Source organism: Garra rufa, chromosome 13, assembly GCF_049309525.1.
Source record: "Garra rufa chromosome 13, GarRuf1.0, whole genome shotgun sequence".
NCBI lineage: Eukaryota > Metazoa > Chordata > Actinopteri > Cypriniformes > Cyprinidae > Garra > Garra rufa.
The window spans coordinates 14,600,826-14,616,580 of record NC_133373.1 but is presented as its reverse complement, the minus strand read 5'-3'; the positions used below and the strand labels follow the sequence as shown (position 1 = coordinate 14,616,580).

The following is a 15,755-nucleotide window of genomic DNA, read 5'->3' as shown; positions in this document are numbered from 1 at the left end:
TGTAAATAATAATTTAATAATAATAATAATAATAATAATATAATTAACTAGATCACTTTAAATTAAAAATATGTACTATACATTATTAATTCTCTGCCCTAGTTTTCACTATTTTGGTTTATGTTTTTTTTTTCTTTTTAATTAACTAGTTTAGTTTAACTAGTTAAATTATTTAATTATTTTTAATTTTCAAATTGTACTATTATGTGCAATTGTTTTGTAATTATTTACAAAAATATGTACTATGTATTTTTTTAATCAGTTAACAGCCCTGATATTTCGTTTTATGATTTTTTTTTAAATTAACTAGTTCATTTGCAATTTCAAAATTATTTAAATTTTCACATTTTAATGCTATGTGCAATTATTTACAAAAATATGTACTATTATATTATTATTATTATGATTATTATTATTATTTTCAGCCCTAGTTTTTACTTTTTCGGTTTATGATTTTTATTATTTATTATTAAGTCACTTGCAAATTAAAATTATTTTCAATTTAATGCTATGTGCAATTATTTACAAAAATATGAAAGCTACTGTTGTTATTATTATTATCAATTATCAGGCCTAGTTTTTTACTATTTTGGCTTATGATTTTTAATTAACTACTTCACAAATTAAAATTATTTTATTTGTATTGTAATGCTATGTGCAATTATTTGCAATTATATACAAACAATTTTTAAAACAATTATCAGCCCTAGTTTTTACTATTTAGGTTTTTTTTAATTAACTAGTTCACTTGCGATTTAAAATTATTTTCCATTTTCAAATTTAATGTTATGTTTAATTCTTTGCAATTATTTACAAAAATATGTACTATTGTTTTTTAAAAGCAATTATCAGCCCTAGTTTTTACTGTTTTATTATATTTACTGAAATCTCTACAATTATTTTTTTACTTGATTGACAGCCCTAGTTTTTACTATCTCATCTTAATGTTTATTTTTTTTTTAATTCACTAGTTTGCTTGCAAACTCAAAATGTTTTCAGTGTGATCCGCTCACAATAAATAAAAAATAAATAAATAAATAAAATGACATACAGAAAGTACCTATAGAGCGGTTCAGTGTCACAACAAACACTATTTTGGGGGACATTTAATGGACTACCATGAATACCTTGATATTTGAATATGTCATTTATTCACTGTCAAAATATTTATTATTACCATGACACTACTATTTTGTTAGAAGAATTCAGCTTTCATTTTATGTTTTGGCTTAATGCCTTGCTATTTTTTTTTTTTTTATTTAATGCATGTATTAAATGCATCAGATGCATCAGAACAGTGTGTGAATGCGTGTGTTGTGTGTTCCGCTGTATCCTGCTGAGAATAAGTGTGTGCTGGCTTGCGCTTGTGCTCGCTTTCAAATACACGTGTGTATCGATTGTCAGTGCATTTATCGCTCAGACGTGTTACATCCTCAATGCTTCAGACACGTGTTGTCTGGCCGTCTGATCAAGCGTAGTTTGTGGCATGCTGAAAGCCGCCGGCTCGATCAGCAGCCAGAAAGTCATTACCGCTCACCACACATCTGTCCATCAATACAAAACCATTAGGGCCGTCAGTGGTTCTCTTACGTATTGTGAAAAGCTGTGTTTGGTTCCATCCATCTCTCTCATCCCATTCCCTTTTGTGTGTTTGATCTATAAATAGACCGTCTGTACATGGCATTGGTCATGTGACTAAGGATCAATGTGGGAAATAGGAAAAATGAGTGTGGGGGATTAAAATGGTCAGTAAACTTGATTTACCAAGGCACTCTTTATGTGAGTGTGTTTGGGTTACGCTAAATGCGATCAGTGGGTTGTATGACAGTTATCGATCATGCCAGCACAATGAAGTGAAATACATTCATACAATCTAGCCTCACCTCAAACTGAGGTGTAATTCATACAAAATAGCTGTTTTGATTTTACATTCCCATTATTGATCCTGAATGTCTGCCTGATCCATGTAGATTCGGGGACTATTTTTGACTATTTATGAAATTAATGTAATCACATGCACATCTGTATGCAGCTCTCTGCAGGAACAGAAAGAAGACCTGCGCAAGCGTCTCTCCTACACCACACATAAGCTGGAGCTTTTAGAGCGTGAGTTTGACTCCACAAGGCAGTATCTGGAGACCGAGCTACGCCGAGCCCAGGAGGAGCTCGACAAGTTCACCGACAAATTACGCCGGTAAGAAGAGCGTAAACATAGCATCTGGCCTTAAAACAGTGGGGCTTTCTAATCACATATGGAAACTAACTAAACAATTTATCAGACAGGATAATCAACTTGGAAAATGGCTGCATCCCAATTCACCTTATACTATGCTCTTCAAAGGAGTAGTTCACTTTCAGAGCAAAAATTACAAACAATACAGATAATGTACTCACCCCGTTGTCGTCCAAGATGTTCATGTCTTTCTTTCTTCAGTCGTAAAGAAATTATGTTTTTTGAAGAAAACATTTCAGGAATTATCCCCATATAGTGGATTTCTATGGTGCCCCAGAGTTTGAATTTCCAAAATGCTGTTTCAATGCAGCTTTAAAAGACTCTAAACGATCCCAGGCAAGGAAGAAGGGTCTTATCTGGCAAAACGATCGGTCATTTTCTAAAAAGAATTACAATTTATATACTTTTTAACTTCAAATGCTCATCTGGTCTAGCTCTGCCATGCACAAGCGAACTCCTGTTCAAGAAAGTTAGGGTATGTTGGAAAACCATCTCATTGTCCCCTCCAACTTCAAAATTGCCCTACATCACTGTTTTACCCTTTTTTTGTAAAGGGCATTTGATCTTCTTTGCATGTTCACTTTTAAACGCTGGGTTGGTACTTCTGCAGCGATGTAGGATGATTTTCAAGTTGAAGGAGAAAATGAGATTTGATTGAACCATAATGCACAGAGTGCACACAGAGCTAGACAAGACCCTTATTCCTTGGCTGGGATCTTTTAGAGTTCTTTGAAGCTGCATTTAAACAGGCAGCATAGAAGTCCACTATATGGAGAAAAATCCTGAAATGTTTAACTCAAAAAACATAATTTCTTTACGACTGAAGAAAGACATGGATGACAAGGGGGTGAGTACATTATCTGAAATTTTTTGTTCTGGAAGTTAACTACTCCTTTAAGTATGTACTTTGCCTACTTTAACGCTAATACAGTAGTGTTAAAAAATATTTGCACCCCTACTGATTTCAGCATTTCTCTCATAGTATGGGTTTACATTAGTCGAAACACAAAGCATAAACTTGGAAACAATGCCTACTTCTCTACTATATAGTCAACACCAGTTACGTAATAATATTACTTTTTCCAAGTAACTAGTAAAGTAACGCATTACTTTTTAATTGACAAGAAAATATCTGAGTTACTTTTTCAAATAAGTAACTCCAGTTACTTTCCACCCCATTTATTGATTAAAAGCTCTCCTGTCGCCATGTTGAGAGAAATTGTGAGTAAGATGTTACTTTAGTTCTAGAATAAATGTGAACATGCATTAATTCACCTCACTCACTAAAAAAACAGATACAGTATTCCTCAAAATGAATAAAAACACTGAAATTCAACGCAAACCTGCAATAATTAAATGTTAAATAATACGAATATCCTTTATGTATTTCATCCCATTTTATTAACCGATGTCTTTGCTGCTGACCTTCGATGATCCAATTCATCCATACTAATAAGCAAAAATTACTCAAGATAATCTAACATTTGTTTTCCTTTTTTTTAACTGCTGAAGAGTTGACATTTTTTCTTCTGCCGTCTACTGTACAGATGTGAATTTACTTTTCTCTAAATCTGAGGATTTTGGTGTAAAAAGGCTTTTACATTAGCCAAAAATAGAACTTTTTTTTAATTAAAAACAAACAAGCAAGTCTTGTCCAGATGTAACGGAGGCCAGCTAGTAGGTGCTGTGCAGGTAAACCTCACTCCCCGATCTCAAGAGACGCACTAGCGACTGATGCTAGAGGTTGCAGCCTTTAGCCTCCTTGTTAGTGTGTCCGCCTCCCGTGCCAGAGACCCGTTCGGAGTGGGTGCGCGGTGGGACCCGGGTGTGAGGGGTTACATTGGTGCCGTGACCCGAACGGGAGTGAGGTTTAGGGGGGTGAGTGTAACGGAGGCCAGCTAGTAGGTGCTGTGCAGGTAAACCTCACTCCCCGATCTCAAGAGACGCACTAGCAACTGACGCTAGAGGTTGCAGCCTTTAGCCTCCTTGTTAGTGTGTCCGCCTCCCGTGCCAGAGACCCATTCGGAGTGGGTGCGGTGGGACCCGGGTGTGAGGGGTTACATTGGTGCCGTGACCCGAACAGGAGTGAGGTTTAGGGGGCTGAGTGTAACGGAGGCCAGCTAGTAGATGCTGTGCAGGTAAACCTCACTCCCCGATCTCAAGAGACGCACTAGCGACTGACGCTAGAGGTTGCAGCCTTTAGCCTCCTTGTTAGTGTGTCCGCCTCCCGTGCCAGAAACCCATTCGGAGTGGGTGCGGTGGGACCCGGGTGTGAGGGGTTACATTGGTGCCGTGACCCAAACGGGAGTGAGGTTTAGGGGGGTGAGTGTAACGGAGACCAGCTAGTAGGTGCTGTGCAGGTAAACCTCACTCCCCGATCTCAAGAGACGCACTAGCGACTGATGTTAGAGGTTGCAGCCTTTAGCCTCCTTGTTAGTGTGTCCGCCTCCCGTGCCAGAGACCCATTCGGAGTGGGTGCGGTGGGACCCGGGTGTGAGGGGTTACATTGGTGCCGTGACCCGAACGGGAGTGAGGTTTAGGGGGGTGAGTGTAACGGAGGCCAGCTAGTAGGTGCTGTGCAGGTAAACCTCACTCCCCGATCTCAAGAGACGCACTAGCGACTGACGCTAGAGGTTTAGAGCCTTTAGCCTCCTTGTTAGTGTGTCCGCCTCCCGTGCCGGAGACCCGCTCGGAGCGGGTGCGGTAGGACCCGGGTGTGAGGGATTACACAGATATAAAAAGTATGCAAAAGTAACATAACGCATTACTTTCCATAAAAAAGTAACTAAGTAACGTAATTAGTTACTTTTTAGGGAGTAACTAATATTAAAATGCATAACTTTTGAAAGTAACTTTCCCCAACACTGTATATAGTAGGCAATGAACAGTACATAAAATGAGTACGACATAAATAGAAATGTTCATTAAACAGTAGAAGAAAGTAGGGAGAGGAGTTGTGAAAGTCAGTAAAGTGAAGCAACTGACGTAGGTCACATCACAAAGCCAATATTTAATATTCTCCCTAATTCCTCTTTGTCATCTTTTAAATTCTCCTTTCTAAAATAGCCTACGCTTATATACATTCAGAAAGTCTTCCAGTTTTGTGGACATTCACATAAAGATCAGTCACTAGTCAGGTGGCAACACTGCATTTGACCACTGGATTTACAAACTTCATTTCAGGTTTAAGAAGTGTTTTAACATTGCATCAACTAATAATAAACACATACATTTTTATTTTAATTACCACTCTGTAGGTTATTTGGCCATGCATTTCTAAGTCTTTTCAAGACTTTTGTCTATATAATAACAGAGTTTAAAAATAGTGAAGCAGTCCTCAGATCCCACGGCCATTATTAATTTGCTTAATATAATTAATGACAGTTTTACCCAAAGTGGTTTGAATAATGTATGTGACAAAGTTCCCGTTTTCAGGAAACAGTCGTGACTAACTAGTCACAAACTAGTCTCTCCAACAATCCATTGCACTACGGTGATTAAGCGAGTTACATTGTTCAGGAAACATACCCCTGAAGCATAATTTCTGTTACATATCAGTTAATTCCTAAAGAAAATGTCTGACTATCTGGATGTGAGCTGAATCTAAAACATAATTGGGTGATGCAGCAGGAAATGATTCACACAGTATTCAACACAACGTAGAATCAGGTGTATATTTGTATGGCTAAAAACAAACAAAATTAAGGATATGGATTGCCCTAGTCAAAGCCCTGACTTTAATTCAACAGAAAGTACTTTTCACAATTGTGTTTTTAGTGTATTTTAAAGTTGCACTTAGTATTTCTTTCTTTATTAAAATAAAAGTTTTACTCCCAAAGAAATAAATAGTAGTTTTGAAAAATATCATATTAGTAACTTGGTTTTAATTTTAAATGAATTTCTCTTGGAGGTTGCCATGTTGTGATTACATGACCAGTCATACAACACACTTTGTAATTTTTGCTCATTAAATAAAGTACCAAAACCTTGTTCACCAAAATGAATTTGTTCGAAGCCTTTCACAATACTTTGGTATGCCCATTATAATGGATAAAAATATTTTTGGGCATAAAATAATATCTTACATCTATATTTTAAACCAAATATTTTGTCATGTCCCTGAGGTACTTCACTGAGTTTGTACTTAGAAAATTATTATCAAAATGTGCACAGTGTCTGTGATTTTTGGCAATAATGTAAGCATTTATTTGTGTTCCTTTCTTGTGAAGAGTATTTTTCTAAAAAACGACAAGATATTTTTATAAAAACAGACTTTAAAGTTACATCCCTCAATCTAAGCTCAACTCCGTCACACTAACCATTCTACACTAATAATGCTCATATGTGACATTATTTACCAGAAATAATATAATTCAGGTCTCTTTAACAGTGGTACAGAAAATGGTTAGTAGTATCATACTTTTTATTCATATTTTTGAGGCATAATATAGTGAGAGAGGGTACTGTCAAACTTAACAACTCAACCCTGTCACATAAAATTAAGATGGAAAATTATTATTTTTCGAGATTTTATTTTAATCTATAAGTATATACAATGTACTTGTTTTATTGCTGCCATATGTGACCACAAAACCAGTCATAAGGGTCAATTTTTAAAAAAAGATACAGTAGGATAGGATAGGACATTATTTGGCCGAGATACAATTATTTGAAAATCTTGAATCTGAGAGTGCAAAAAAAATAAAATAATAATAATAATAAAAATCGCCTTTAAACTTGTCTAAATTAAGTTCTTAGCAATGCATATTTCTAATCAGATATTAAGTTTTGATATATTTGCGGTAGGAAATGTACAAAATATCTTCATGGAACATGATCTTTACTTTATATCCTAATGATTTTTGGCATAAAAGAAAAATCGATAATTTCGACCCGTACAATGTATTTTTGGCTATTGCTACAAATAAACCCGTGCTACTTATGACTGGTTTTGTGGTCCAGGGTTATATATGGTCTACTCTCCTAACTAGATGAGGATCAGTGGCCATTTTGAGTGAAAAACCTCAACCCTGTCACAAATATATGTATTTCTCATTGTTACTGGGTTGTACACTTATGACAGGGTTGAGTTATTTACTTCATTTGTTAATAATTTTAATGAAAAAATATATACAGTCTTGGTTTCAGCAAATATATATTTACCAAAATCATGACAACTCATATTTTTTGATGTAATATGTCGACTTAAACTTGGACAAGCATCCTAAATCAGAAATTGCACCCACATTTGCAGCAGAAAGACAGTGCTGGGCATGCAGATATGTTGACCCAGAAATAAGGGGACGATTTGAGACAGAAACAAAACCAAAAATTAAAATTGAAGGCAATCTATCCCTGCAAATAAGTCAACTCTTCTGGAAAAATATAGGGAAGACAATTAAGAATGAAAGCATTTCTTGCTGATTACTATCTGACATATTCAGGACTAAAACAATAAAATTGGGGTTTTAGTTTGACTTCTAAATTAAAAATATTTTTTTACAAAAATAAAGAGACCATAGACAGACAATTTGAAAAAATATGATTTCTTGGAGGTTTGACATGAGCCTAATTATGTGGGGTATTTAAAAAATTAATATGTAGTTGAAAAAAAAAAAAAAAAACTAAAGTATGTTCCAAGTTGAAATGTTACCAAATCCCAAGTAACCTTGGTACAGTATGTGTCACATGACTAAACATGTGTCATCATTTTCGAAAGCCTCCATTTTCACAGTCCACACTACAACGTTTTCGAATTTATCCACTTTGGAGAGCACTCCGTGTTCCTTTTCTTCCACTTAAAAAGTTGCCTGCTCTATTATTTAAACATACTTTAAGATGCACAGTTTCTGACCTTGCCTACTATTGTGGATAAAAAGTAAGCGAATTGGGACACAGGGATTGTTTCACTTCAATTGGCAAATGCCAAGTGTGTAGGAGTCAGTTATACAGTTATAGCTTGGCCATGTGTTGGGCGCCTCGGTCCATTGTAAAATAAATGTTATGAATTGATACCACAACAGATACCATAATATAATACGGAAGATGAACAGGTGGCGAGAGTTCTGGCAACCGACTTGTGATTATCTAACAGATGTGTCTAAGGAAAGCATTTCAGACCTTCCACTACATGCTGGCTTTGAAAAAAGACATTTTGTTCATGTGTTTCCCACAGAATACAGAGCAGTTACTCAGCACTGCAGAGGATCAACCAGGACTTAGAGGATAAAATCCACCGAAATGTGAGTGCACACATCGGCCACACTCTAAAAAAAGCACAAATCATACAACAGGTGTCTGGGGGAGCACACACGCACTGCTTTTTGTTTTAATGTGCGAATGGTTTGTTCGCATGTGTGTTTACGAGTACTCATTTCCCTCTTTAAGTGTTTTCCTGTGTAAATGGGTTTTGGGATGAAAGTGTTTACATCGCTGTCCACACTTCTGTCCGTGTGTGTGTACGTGTTTTCTGGTGTGACAGATTAGGGAATGTGTTAAACATGTACAATAGCGCTGAATGCACTAAGAGTCTATTTGAATATCAATACACTTCCACTTGTGCGCCTGACGTTAATTATAGTCCATTACAACAGCCTGTCCGCCTTCACATGACAGTGTGATAGTGAGTCTATTATACTCGCAAAATCTGCATCACAGCCTGTTTGTTCATTTGAAGTTCCAAACAATTAAATTATAATTAGGCTGCCTGCCGCAGAACATTGCATGACCATTACATGTCCGCATTAGGATCCACCCCTCAGGGTTAACTCTGAGTTCGTTATAGTAAACAGGTTTTTTTTTAGCAACAGATTGCACCCATAAAGACGTCAGTGATAAACCTGAAGGTTATGGGTCTTAAGTATGAAAGGAAAATCATTTTTATATCAGCCTTCTACTGATGTTCCTTTCAGTACGCCAATTAATTCCCATCTGCCGCAGGGGTATCCTAGAATGGCTTAACACGTGCATTGACTTTTCCCTTTGTAAAATTGTCTGTATTCATACTGGTGGTCTATTAGAACCTATATCATTGCATAGTTTTTTTTTTCTCCTGAAAATGTGCTTCTTTTATCCAGTCACAGCACCACGATGATGAGAAACGGGCTCTTAGCAGAGAAATCATCGTCCTTAACAATCATCTCATGGAAGCTAAGATGACCATTGAGAAACTGAGAGAGGACAATGTAAGAGAAAAAATTGACAAAGTGATTTCTTTTACACACTGAGGCTTAATGGCAGCCCTTTTAAGGACTGGGTTTTTGCTTTTCGTTACCTAATGTTCCCTTTCTACCACTTTCAATAGGACCTATACAGGAAAGACTGTAACCTGGCTGCACAGCTTTTGCAGTGTAATAAGTCACATTACAGAGCCCAGTTGTCTGAGGTAAGTTAGCTCACATAACTTGGTTTTAGCACATGTTGGCATTTTAATATAGATGGGCGCTATAGTATGCAGTCATTTTAGAAACATTCCAATAAAATGGATGCTAATAAAATACTACTATAGTCTGATTATTGCTTCTATGGTACTGTCCATGTACATTTCCTTCTAAAACTCTCACAGGTAAAATGGTTTAGGTGGCAAGCCACCCATGTGCTACAGTAGGCTATTTGTGAAGTTGTTGAAAATACTATTATTGGAATATATATATATATACATGTGTTTATATAACAATGATGTCTAACGAAAGAGCATGACAGAAATTTTACAACCCAGTCTGTCAAAGTGCTGGATAATAGTTATTTATAGCACAACTTCTGCTTCAGATTCTTTATATAGCCTTTTGGATGTCATCCAATCAATATATTTCCAAAAAGATACTTATTTTATCTAAATAAACCCAACTATGCCCTTTAGTGCAGTATAATTTACCATTAACTCTGTTAGATAAATGTTATTTTGAAAGATATTAGGATTATTTTTTTTATTTAGTGGGATCTACTATTATTTAGATCAACCATAGTACATCAAGTTCTTGTTTAACCCTTGTGCGACCTTATGGACATTTTTGTCCATTTCAGTTTTGTTTTTTGTTTTAAGTGTGTCTGTGTTAATGCCAACTGCATAAATCTTGGCTCAGGTGTGTATTTTTATTGGAATTTTAATATTTCACCCTCATTTCCTTTAAGAAATTAATTTTACCCTCTGTACAAAAAATACTCACACTCAGGACAAAAATTTTTTTTGGACAAAAATGTCCACATTGAAACCCATTAAAACTGCAATTTTTTAACCCAGGGCCATTTGACTATAAAATGATACAATATTTGCTAATAGGCATTCATTCTATAGGCAAGGCTTCAAATTTTTAATTTTTACCATTTTTTACTAGATTGTGCCATTTTTTTCAAATTTGGCATATAAAAGAAATACCCGTTTTTTTTTTTTTTTTTCGTGTTTTCTGCTTATGCATATTATAGTCTATTATAGTCAATTGGAAAAATAATGCAGCTACAATCGTGTGGGTATGTTGGTAAGGATGTCAGAGTGTGGTTTGCATGTGTTTACTGAAAATGTTATGGGTATAATTAGTTTGAAAGAAATTATATTGTACTGGCAATCAAAAATCCCACTCCATGTATATGAGTCTCACCATTGGCAGGGTCATAGGGCCATGTGAAAACTATGAATAAGGCCAAAGAAGGTTAATGAGCTTTGAATATTTTTCTTTTTCACCCAAACACAAATCTTATTCCTTGATTGCACTTTTTTATTTGTTATTGTTTTTGTACAGAGATAAAGGTGAGCTTGAATTTGATGTAGAAGTTCAGAAGCCCCTAAACACATTGTTTTGACCACAAGAAAATGCTTATTGTTTAGTCTGGTAGATTTTATACAAAGTTTGAGTGTTCGCACAGCCAAACAGGTGTTCGCAAAGCAAAACCTATACATATTTGGTGCTTGAGGGCTTGGTCATTTCTTTGCTTGCAAGATGAAGAGATGTTACTCGGCAGAGAAAGCTCTGTAGCTGGTGTTGCCCACTGACAGTGAGCATTATGTAAAGAAACCAGCTTTTAAAGCATTACAATTCTGAAAATGAATGAATGTTTGGTAATTATGAATAGACGCGGTGCTGATAAAAAACAACAGTCAGTGAAAGTAGAAAAAAATATTAATATATACCATTTGTATGACAGTTTTTTGACATGGACATTTTTGTCCATTATGGGCCTAAGTGTTAGTTTTTTTTTTTTAATCTGACACTACATAAAAAATATAAATGCCTCAAAATTAATATTGTTGTTCTTCATTGACACACCCAAGAAGCTAATAAGCAAAGAAAAAAGTTCTGCTTATCATATAGTATATGGAAATTAACTACTATTTTTGATTTTTTCATAAAAAAACACCTGTGGCATTATGTAAACAAACCAGCATTTTAAGGGTTAAAATTCTGAAAATTAATGAATGTTTAGTATCTATGGATAGAACAGATGCTGGTTAAAAATCAACATCAGTGAAAGTGGAAAAAAATATTAATAAATGATATTTTTATGGCAGTTTTTGGACATGGACATTTTTGTCCATTTTGCACCTATGTGTAACTTTTTTTTTTGAATGCACAAGGGTTAAAGAAATATTGAGGGTCTGTCCCAATTAAGAATGGGTTATTCTTCTGGCAAGGATAAGTGGGAGGATCTTTAAGTAATAACAGTGTGTGCCAATAAACCTGGCAGTTTATTTTTCCAATCTGCTCCAAGCCTTATGCCAATCCCATGATGTCTAGAGCAGAGACTTACATTGGAATGCTGCCTGCTGTAAAAACCTGGTCATATTTGGCAGACATATTTGAATGGAAACATCAATGTGTCTGTTACACAATGTGTTCAGGGAATTTAGCCTTGCATATTGTTTTATGTGAAAATGTCAAAGAATTGGCACTAAGCATTCATTAAAATAGCTGGACATAGCTGGACAAAAGCTGTCTCATGTGGTTATGACTTTCTGTAAAACCACAGAGAAATCTCTTTAAAAGCAGCCCAAAAATCTCAAAAGTAAAAACATTCAGAAGGTCAACAGATACCATATAAATTAGTTATCATTAGTTGAACCAAGAACAACCCTACTGGTTTTGAAGGACAAAAATTTTTGCTTTGTCTTGGCTCCTCTTATCATGCTTCTATAATTAGCCATGTTCTGTTAGCTAATTAGCTGCAATTTACTTTCTTCTTGTTGCTATGGTGAAAGAACTGAGAGGTAAAAAGAGTTGTGATATTGGATTGAAGCCTAGCACTCTGTGTGTAGTGTCAGTGGCAATGAAATCTGTGGTTCTCCCTCTGGCCAATTTTTGCTAAATGAAATACTAAAAGCCATGTACTTACATAGACCATTAGTATAGACTTAATATTGGCCTTTAACAATTTCTTTGGCTGTCTGCTTTGCAAATGTACTTCTGCGTTCATTGGGTGCTTCGGTTTCATTCACCAATCTCTTGTATGTTTCCTACTAGCTTCTTACTGATATTGACCTCACCTAAGCTATTATTCCCTTTTTATCCCTTCCAGACAGGCTTCCATAACAGCCTACCTTTTTCTCTTTATGTGTGTCTCTCAACTCTTATTGTTCACTGGGTACATCTAATGAAATCTGTGTTTTACCCTCTCTCAGTTGCCTGCAGAGTTTCAGGAACGTGTAAGCTTGCACATGGAGGGTTCTTCCCTCTGCCATTCCCCATATGCCGACACAGTGCCTGCCTCTGTCATTGCTAAGGTCCTGGAGAAACCAGACGAGATCTGCAGCAGTCAAGCCTCTCGCTCACCCAGCCCACAACCCCAGGAACGCCAGGGCTTCCTCGTGGGCACAAGCCTTGTGAGTAGCACTGAGCGCCTTGGCCTTCGAGCTACTTACAAGTCAGACCTGTATAGCAGTGACACAGCACTTTATTGCCCTGACGAAAGAAGACGAGAGCGTAGACCCAGCATGGACCTCCATGGACAGCGGACGGTGTATGAACCACAGAACTCCACTGATAGCAACCCAGAAGAGGGCTCCACGTCTCTGCAGCCTGGCTTTACGCAGGAGCACTTCCGAAAGTTTACAACCTCTCTGGGAGGAGGCTCTAGTTCTTACTCCAGCTTTAGTGGAGGAGGGTCAGAGGACAAGGGTCAGGATCCTCCGAGCAGTGCTGCATCTTCTCCACGCCACCATGCCCTTTACATGGACTGGAGGGATGGGGGTGAATACGAGCACAAGAGCGACTCTTCCTGGGAGAGGGAGAGTCCAAGCGCCTTCTCCAAGGCCCACACATTTCAACCGCCTGAGTCCAGCCACCATCAGAATGGTAGCTCACCTATCTACAGCAGAACAATGTCCTCCTGTTACAGTGAACCTTACGAGCCTCTGCCACCTTCCACTTCCCCCAGTATCACCTATGGTGACAGTCGCCGTGGAAGTGCTTTTGCTCCTGAGGAAGAAGAGCTGATTGGTCGGTGGAGACAACTGAGTGTGGAGGATCTAAGTGCCCACTCATACCGCAGTCCTGGGCGGGCCTCACCCTACAGCTTCTCTGAGCAGCACTTCTCTGTGCGGCCTGCAAAAATTCGCCTTGGTCCTCTTTACAGTAGCTTCCAGGAGGGTACTGATGTATACCACCATCATGCCGGGGTACTTGATCCCTTCTCCAGCCCCAGCCCTGATTGCAGCCCAGGCCTACGGCAGCAGCAAAGCCAACCTCACCTGTACCGCTCCAAGGAGGATAGCCAAGAGTCCGAGCCCAGCCTCTACAGCCCCAAGGAAGGTGGGGTGGCAGCTGGGGGCCAGGCAACGGAGTACGTTGACGTTAGTCCCAACAGTTCAAATGAGTCACTGGACCATGGATCTCTGGAAATGGCTGCCGAGCTGCAGCATTACCAACCCGAGAGGCACAGTGTGTCTCCTCAGGGAACCACCCCACCACCTCCTCCACAACAACCGTACCAAAAATTTGGCACACTCGGGCTGTCGCGTAAGGACAGTCTCACCAAGGCACAGCTCTATGGTACTCTACTAAACTAAGAGCAGAGTTTCCTGGTTACTCTATTTTACAGCTCTGTGGTACTCTACTAATCTAAGAGCAGAGTTCCCTGGTTACTCTCTTTTACAGCTCTGTGGTACTTTACTCAACTAAGAGCGGGGTTTCCGGGTTACTCTCTTTTACAGCTCTGTGGTACTCTACTCAACTAAGAGCAGAGTTTCCTGGTTACTCTCTTTTTACAGCTCTATGGTACTTTACTCAACTAAGAGCGGGGTTTCTGGGTTACTCTCTTTTGTCAGTAGGTTTTGAATGTTAAGCTACAGTTTGAGCCAAACACATGATGGGATTTTCTGTTGAATATTTTCAGTCCATCAGCTCTCTTATCTTTTTTCTCTCTATTTCTGTATCTGTTACAGTGTTTTCTAAACATTGAACATGAATTGCTCATGTTTCTACAATTGATATGAAGCTCTAACACTCAGCACTATTTGTATAGCCTATTTTGAAAGTTTATTAATGGTTCTGTGTGGTTTGTGAGAAAGTATTTTAAGTGCATTAGGTGCATTATGATTTTTTTGGAAACTTGTCTGCAAAGAGAGAGAGAGAGATTTACTTTGTTTTACCAAAAGCCTTCTGGGCTCATAAGGGTTTGTGAATGGACAGCACATGCTATGTAAAAAGAAATGCTAATTTTGACAAGAAATTTGATCTTTTACTATATAATTTATGAATAGCTGTATTTATTGTTAAGTATGCTATATCTATAATTGTTTAATAAATGTAACACTATGGAGAGATTCAAAAATCTATATAATTGTAAATTATTTATATTGCTATAAATAAGGCAATCAGCACAATTATACACGCTGCAAACAATTAAACATGCCTCAAATGAAGTTAAGTCACGGTAACAATTTGAGATTTCACCATGACCTATTGACGTACCACTCCACGGGTTTGTGAGTGAGACCTTGTGAATTTATTTCTGAGAATAAACTCTGCATGGATTCATAACACCCTAAGTCAGCCCTTCAAGATCAAGTCTCAACCAAAGTGATACTTCCAATCTATTTCTATTTCAAATAGATTTACAACTACTCAAATCTATTACATCATCAAACAAGTACAATATCTTGAAAGCACTGGGCATTTTTTAAACTCCTGATGTGTTTTGTTGGGCGATGGAATTTTTTGAGGTGATTGTTCTTTTCAATGTTTTCTCTCTTTTGTTCCTCAGTGCTGTAAGCCCCTCCCTCAGGCCCTCTCTACCTCACGATTCAATCCCTCTCTTCTTTCTTAATCAGCTGGGATCCTGTGTCAGTTGACACAATGATGCATGACTCTGTTTCTTCTGTTTTGCTTTCTATATCTAATAAAGCACAATAGTTGCACCATGTCTGTCTCTTCAACTCCCTTTTGTTTCCTTCACTGCTTCTGTTGAAGAGCAAGGCTTGCTGCTGAGGTGTATTGGGGAGAATTTATAATCTAGAGTTCGGTCTCCTGCATGAAATGTCTCCTCGTTGTACAGTGTGAATAGCAGCATACAAAGGAAGGACCTTGGTCCTCCT

General features: G+C 37.5%; 1 protein-coding gene across 1 annotated transcript in view; it reads left to right on the top strand.

Annotated features, from left to right (window-relative positions):
• Window positions 1–15,581, top strand: part of LOC141283492 (brain-enriched guanylate kinase-associated protein) — a 47,355-nt gene extending 31,774 nt beyond the window's left edge. Inside the window, exons 3-7 of the mRNA XM_073816777.1 lie at window positions 2,033–2,194; window positions 8,409–8,475; window positions 9,310–9,417; window positions 9,537–9,617; window positions 12,843–15,581. Of these exons, the coding sequence (XP_073672878.1) occupies window positions 2,033–2,194; window positions 8,409–8,475; window positions 9,310–9,417; window positions 9,537–9,617; window positions 12,843–14,228 (1,804 nt within the window). The 3' untranslated portion in view covers window positions 14,229–15,581. The remainder of the gene's footprint in view (window positions 1–2,032; window positions 2,195–8,408; window positions 8,476–9,309; window positions 9,418–9,536; window positions 9,618–12,842) is intronic.
• Window positions 15,582–15,755: the final 174 nt, after the last annotated feature.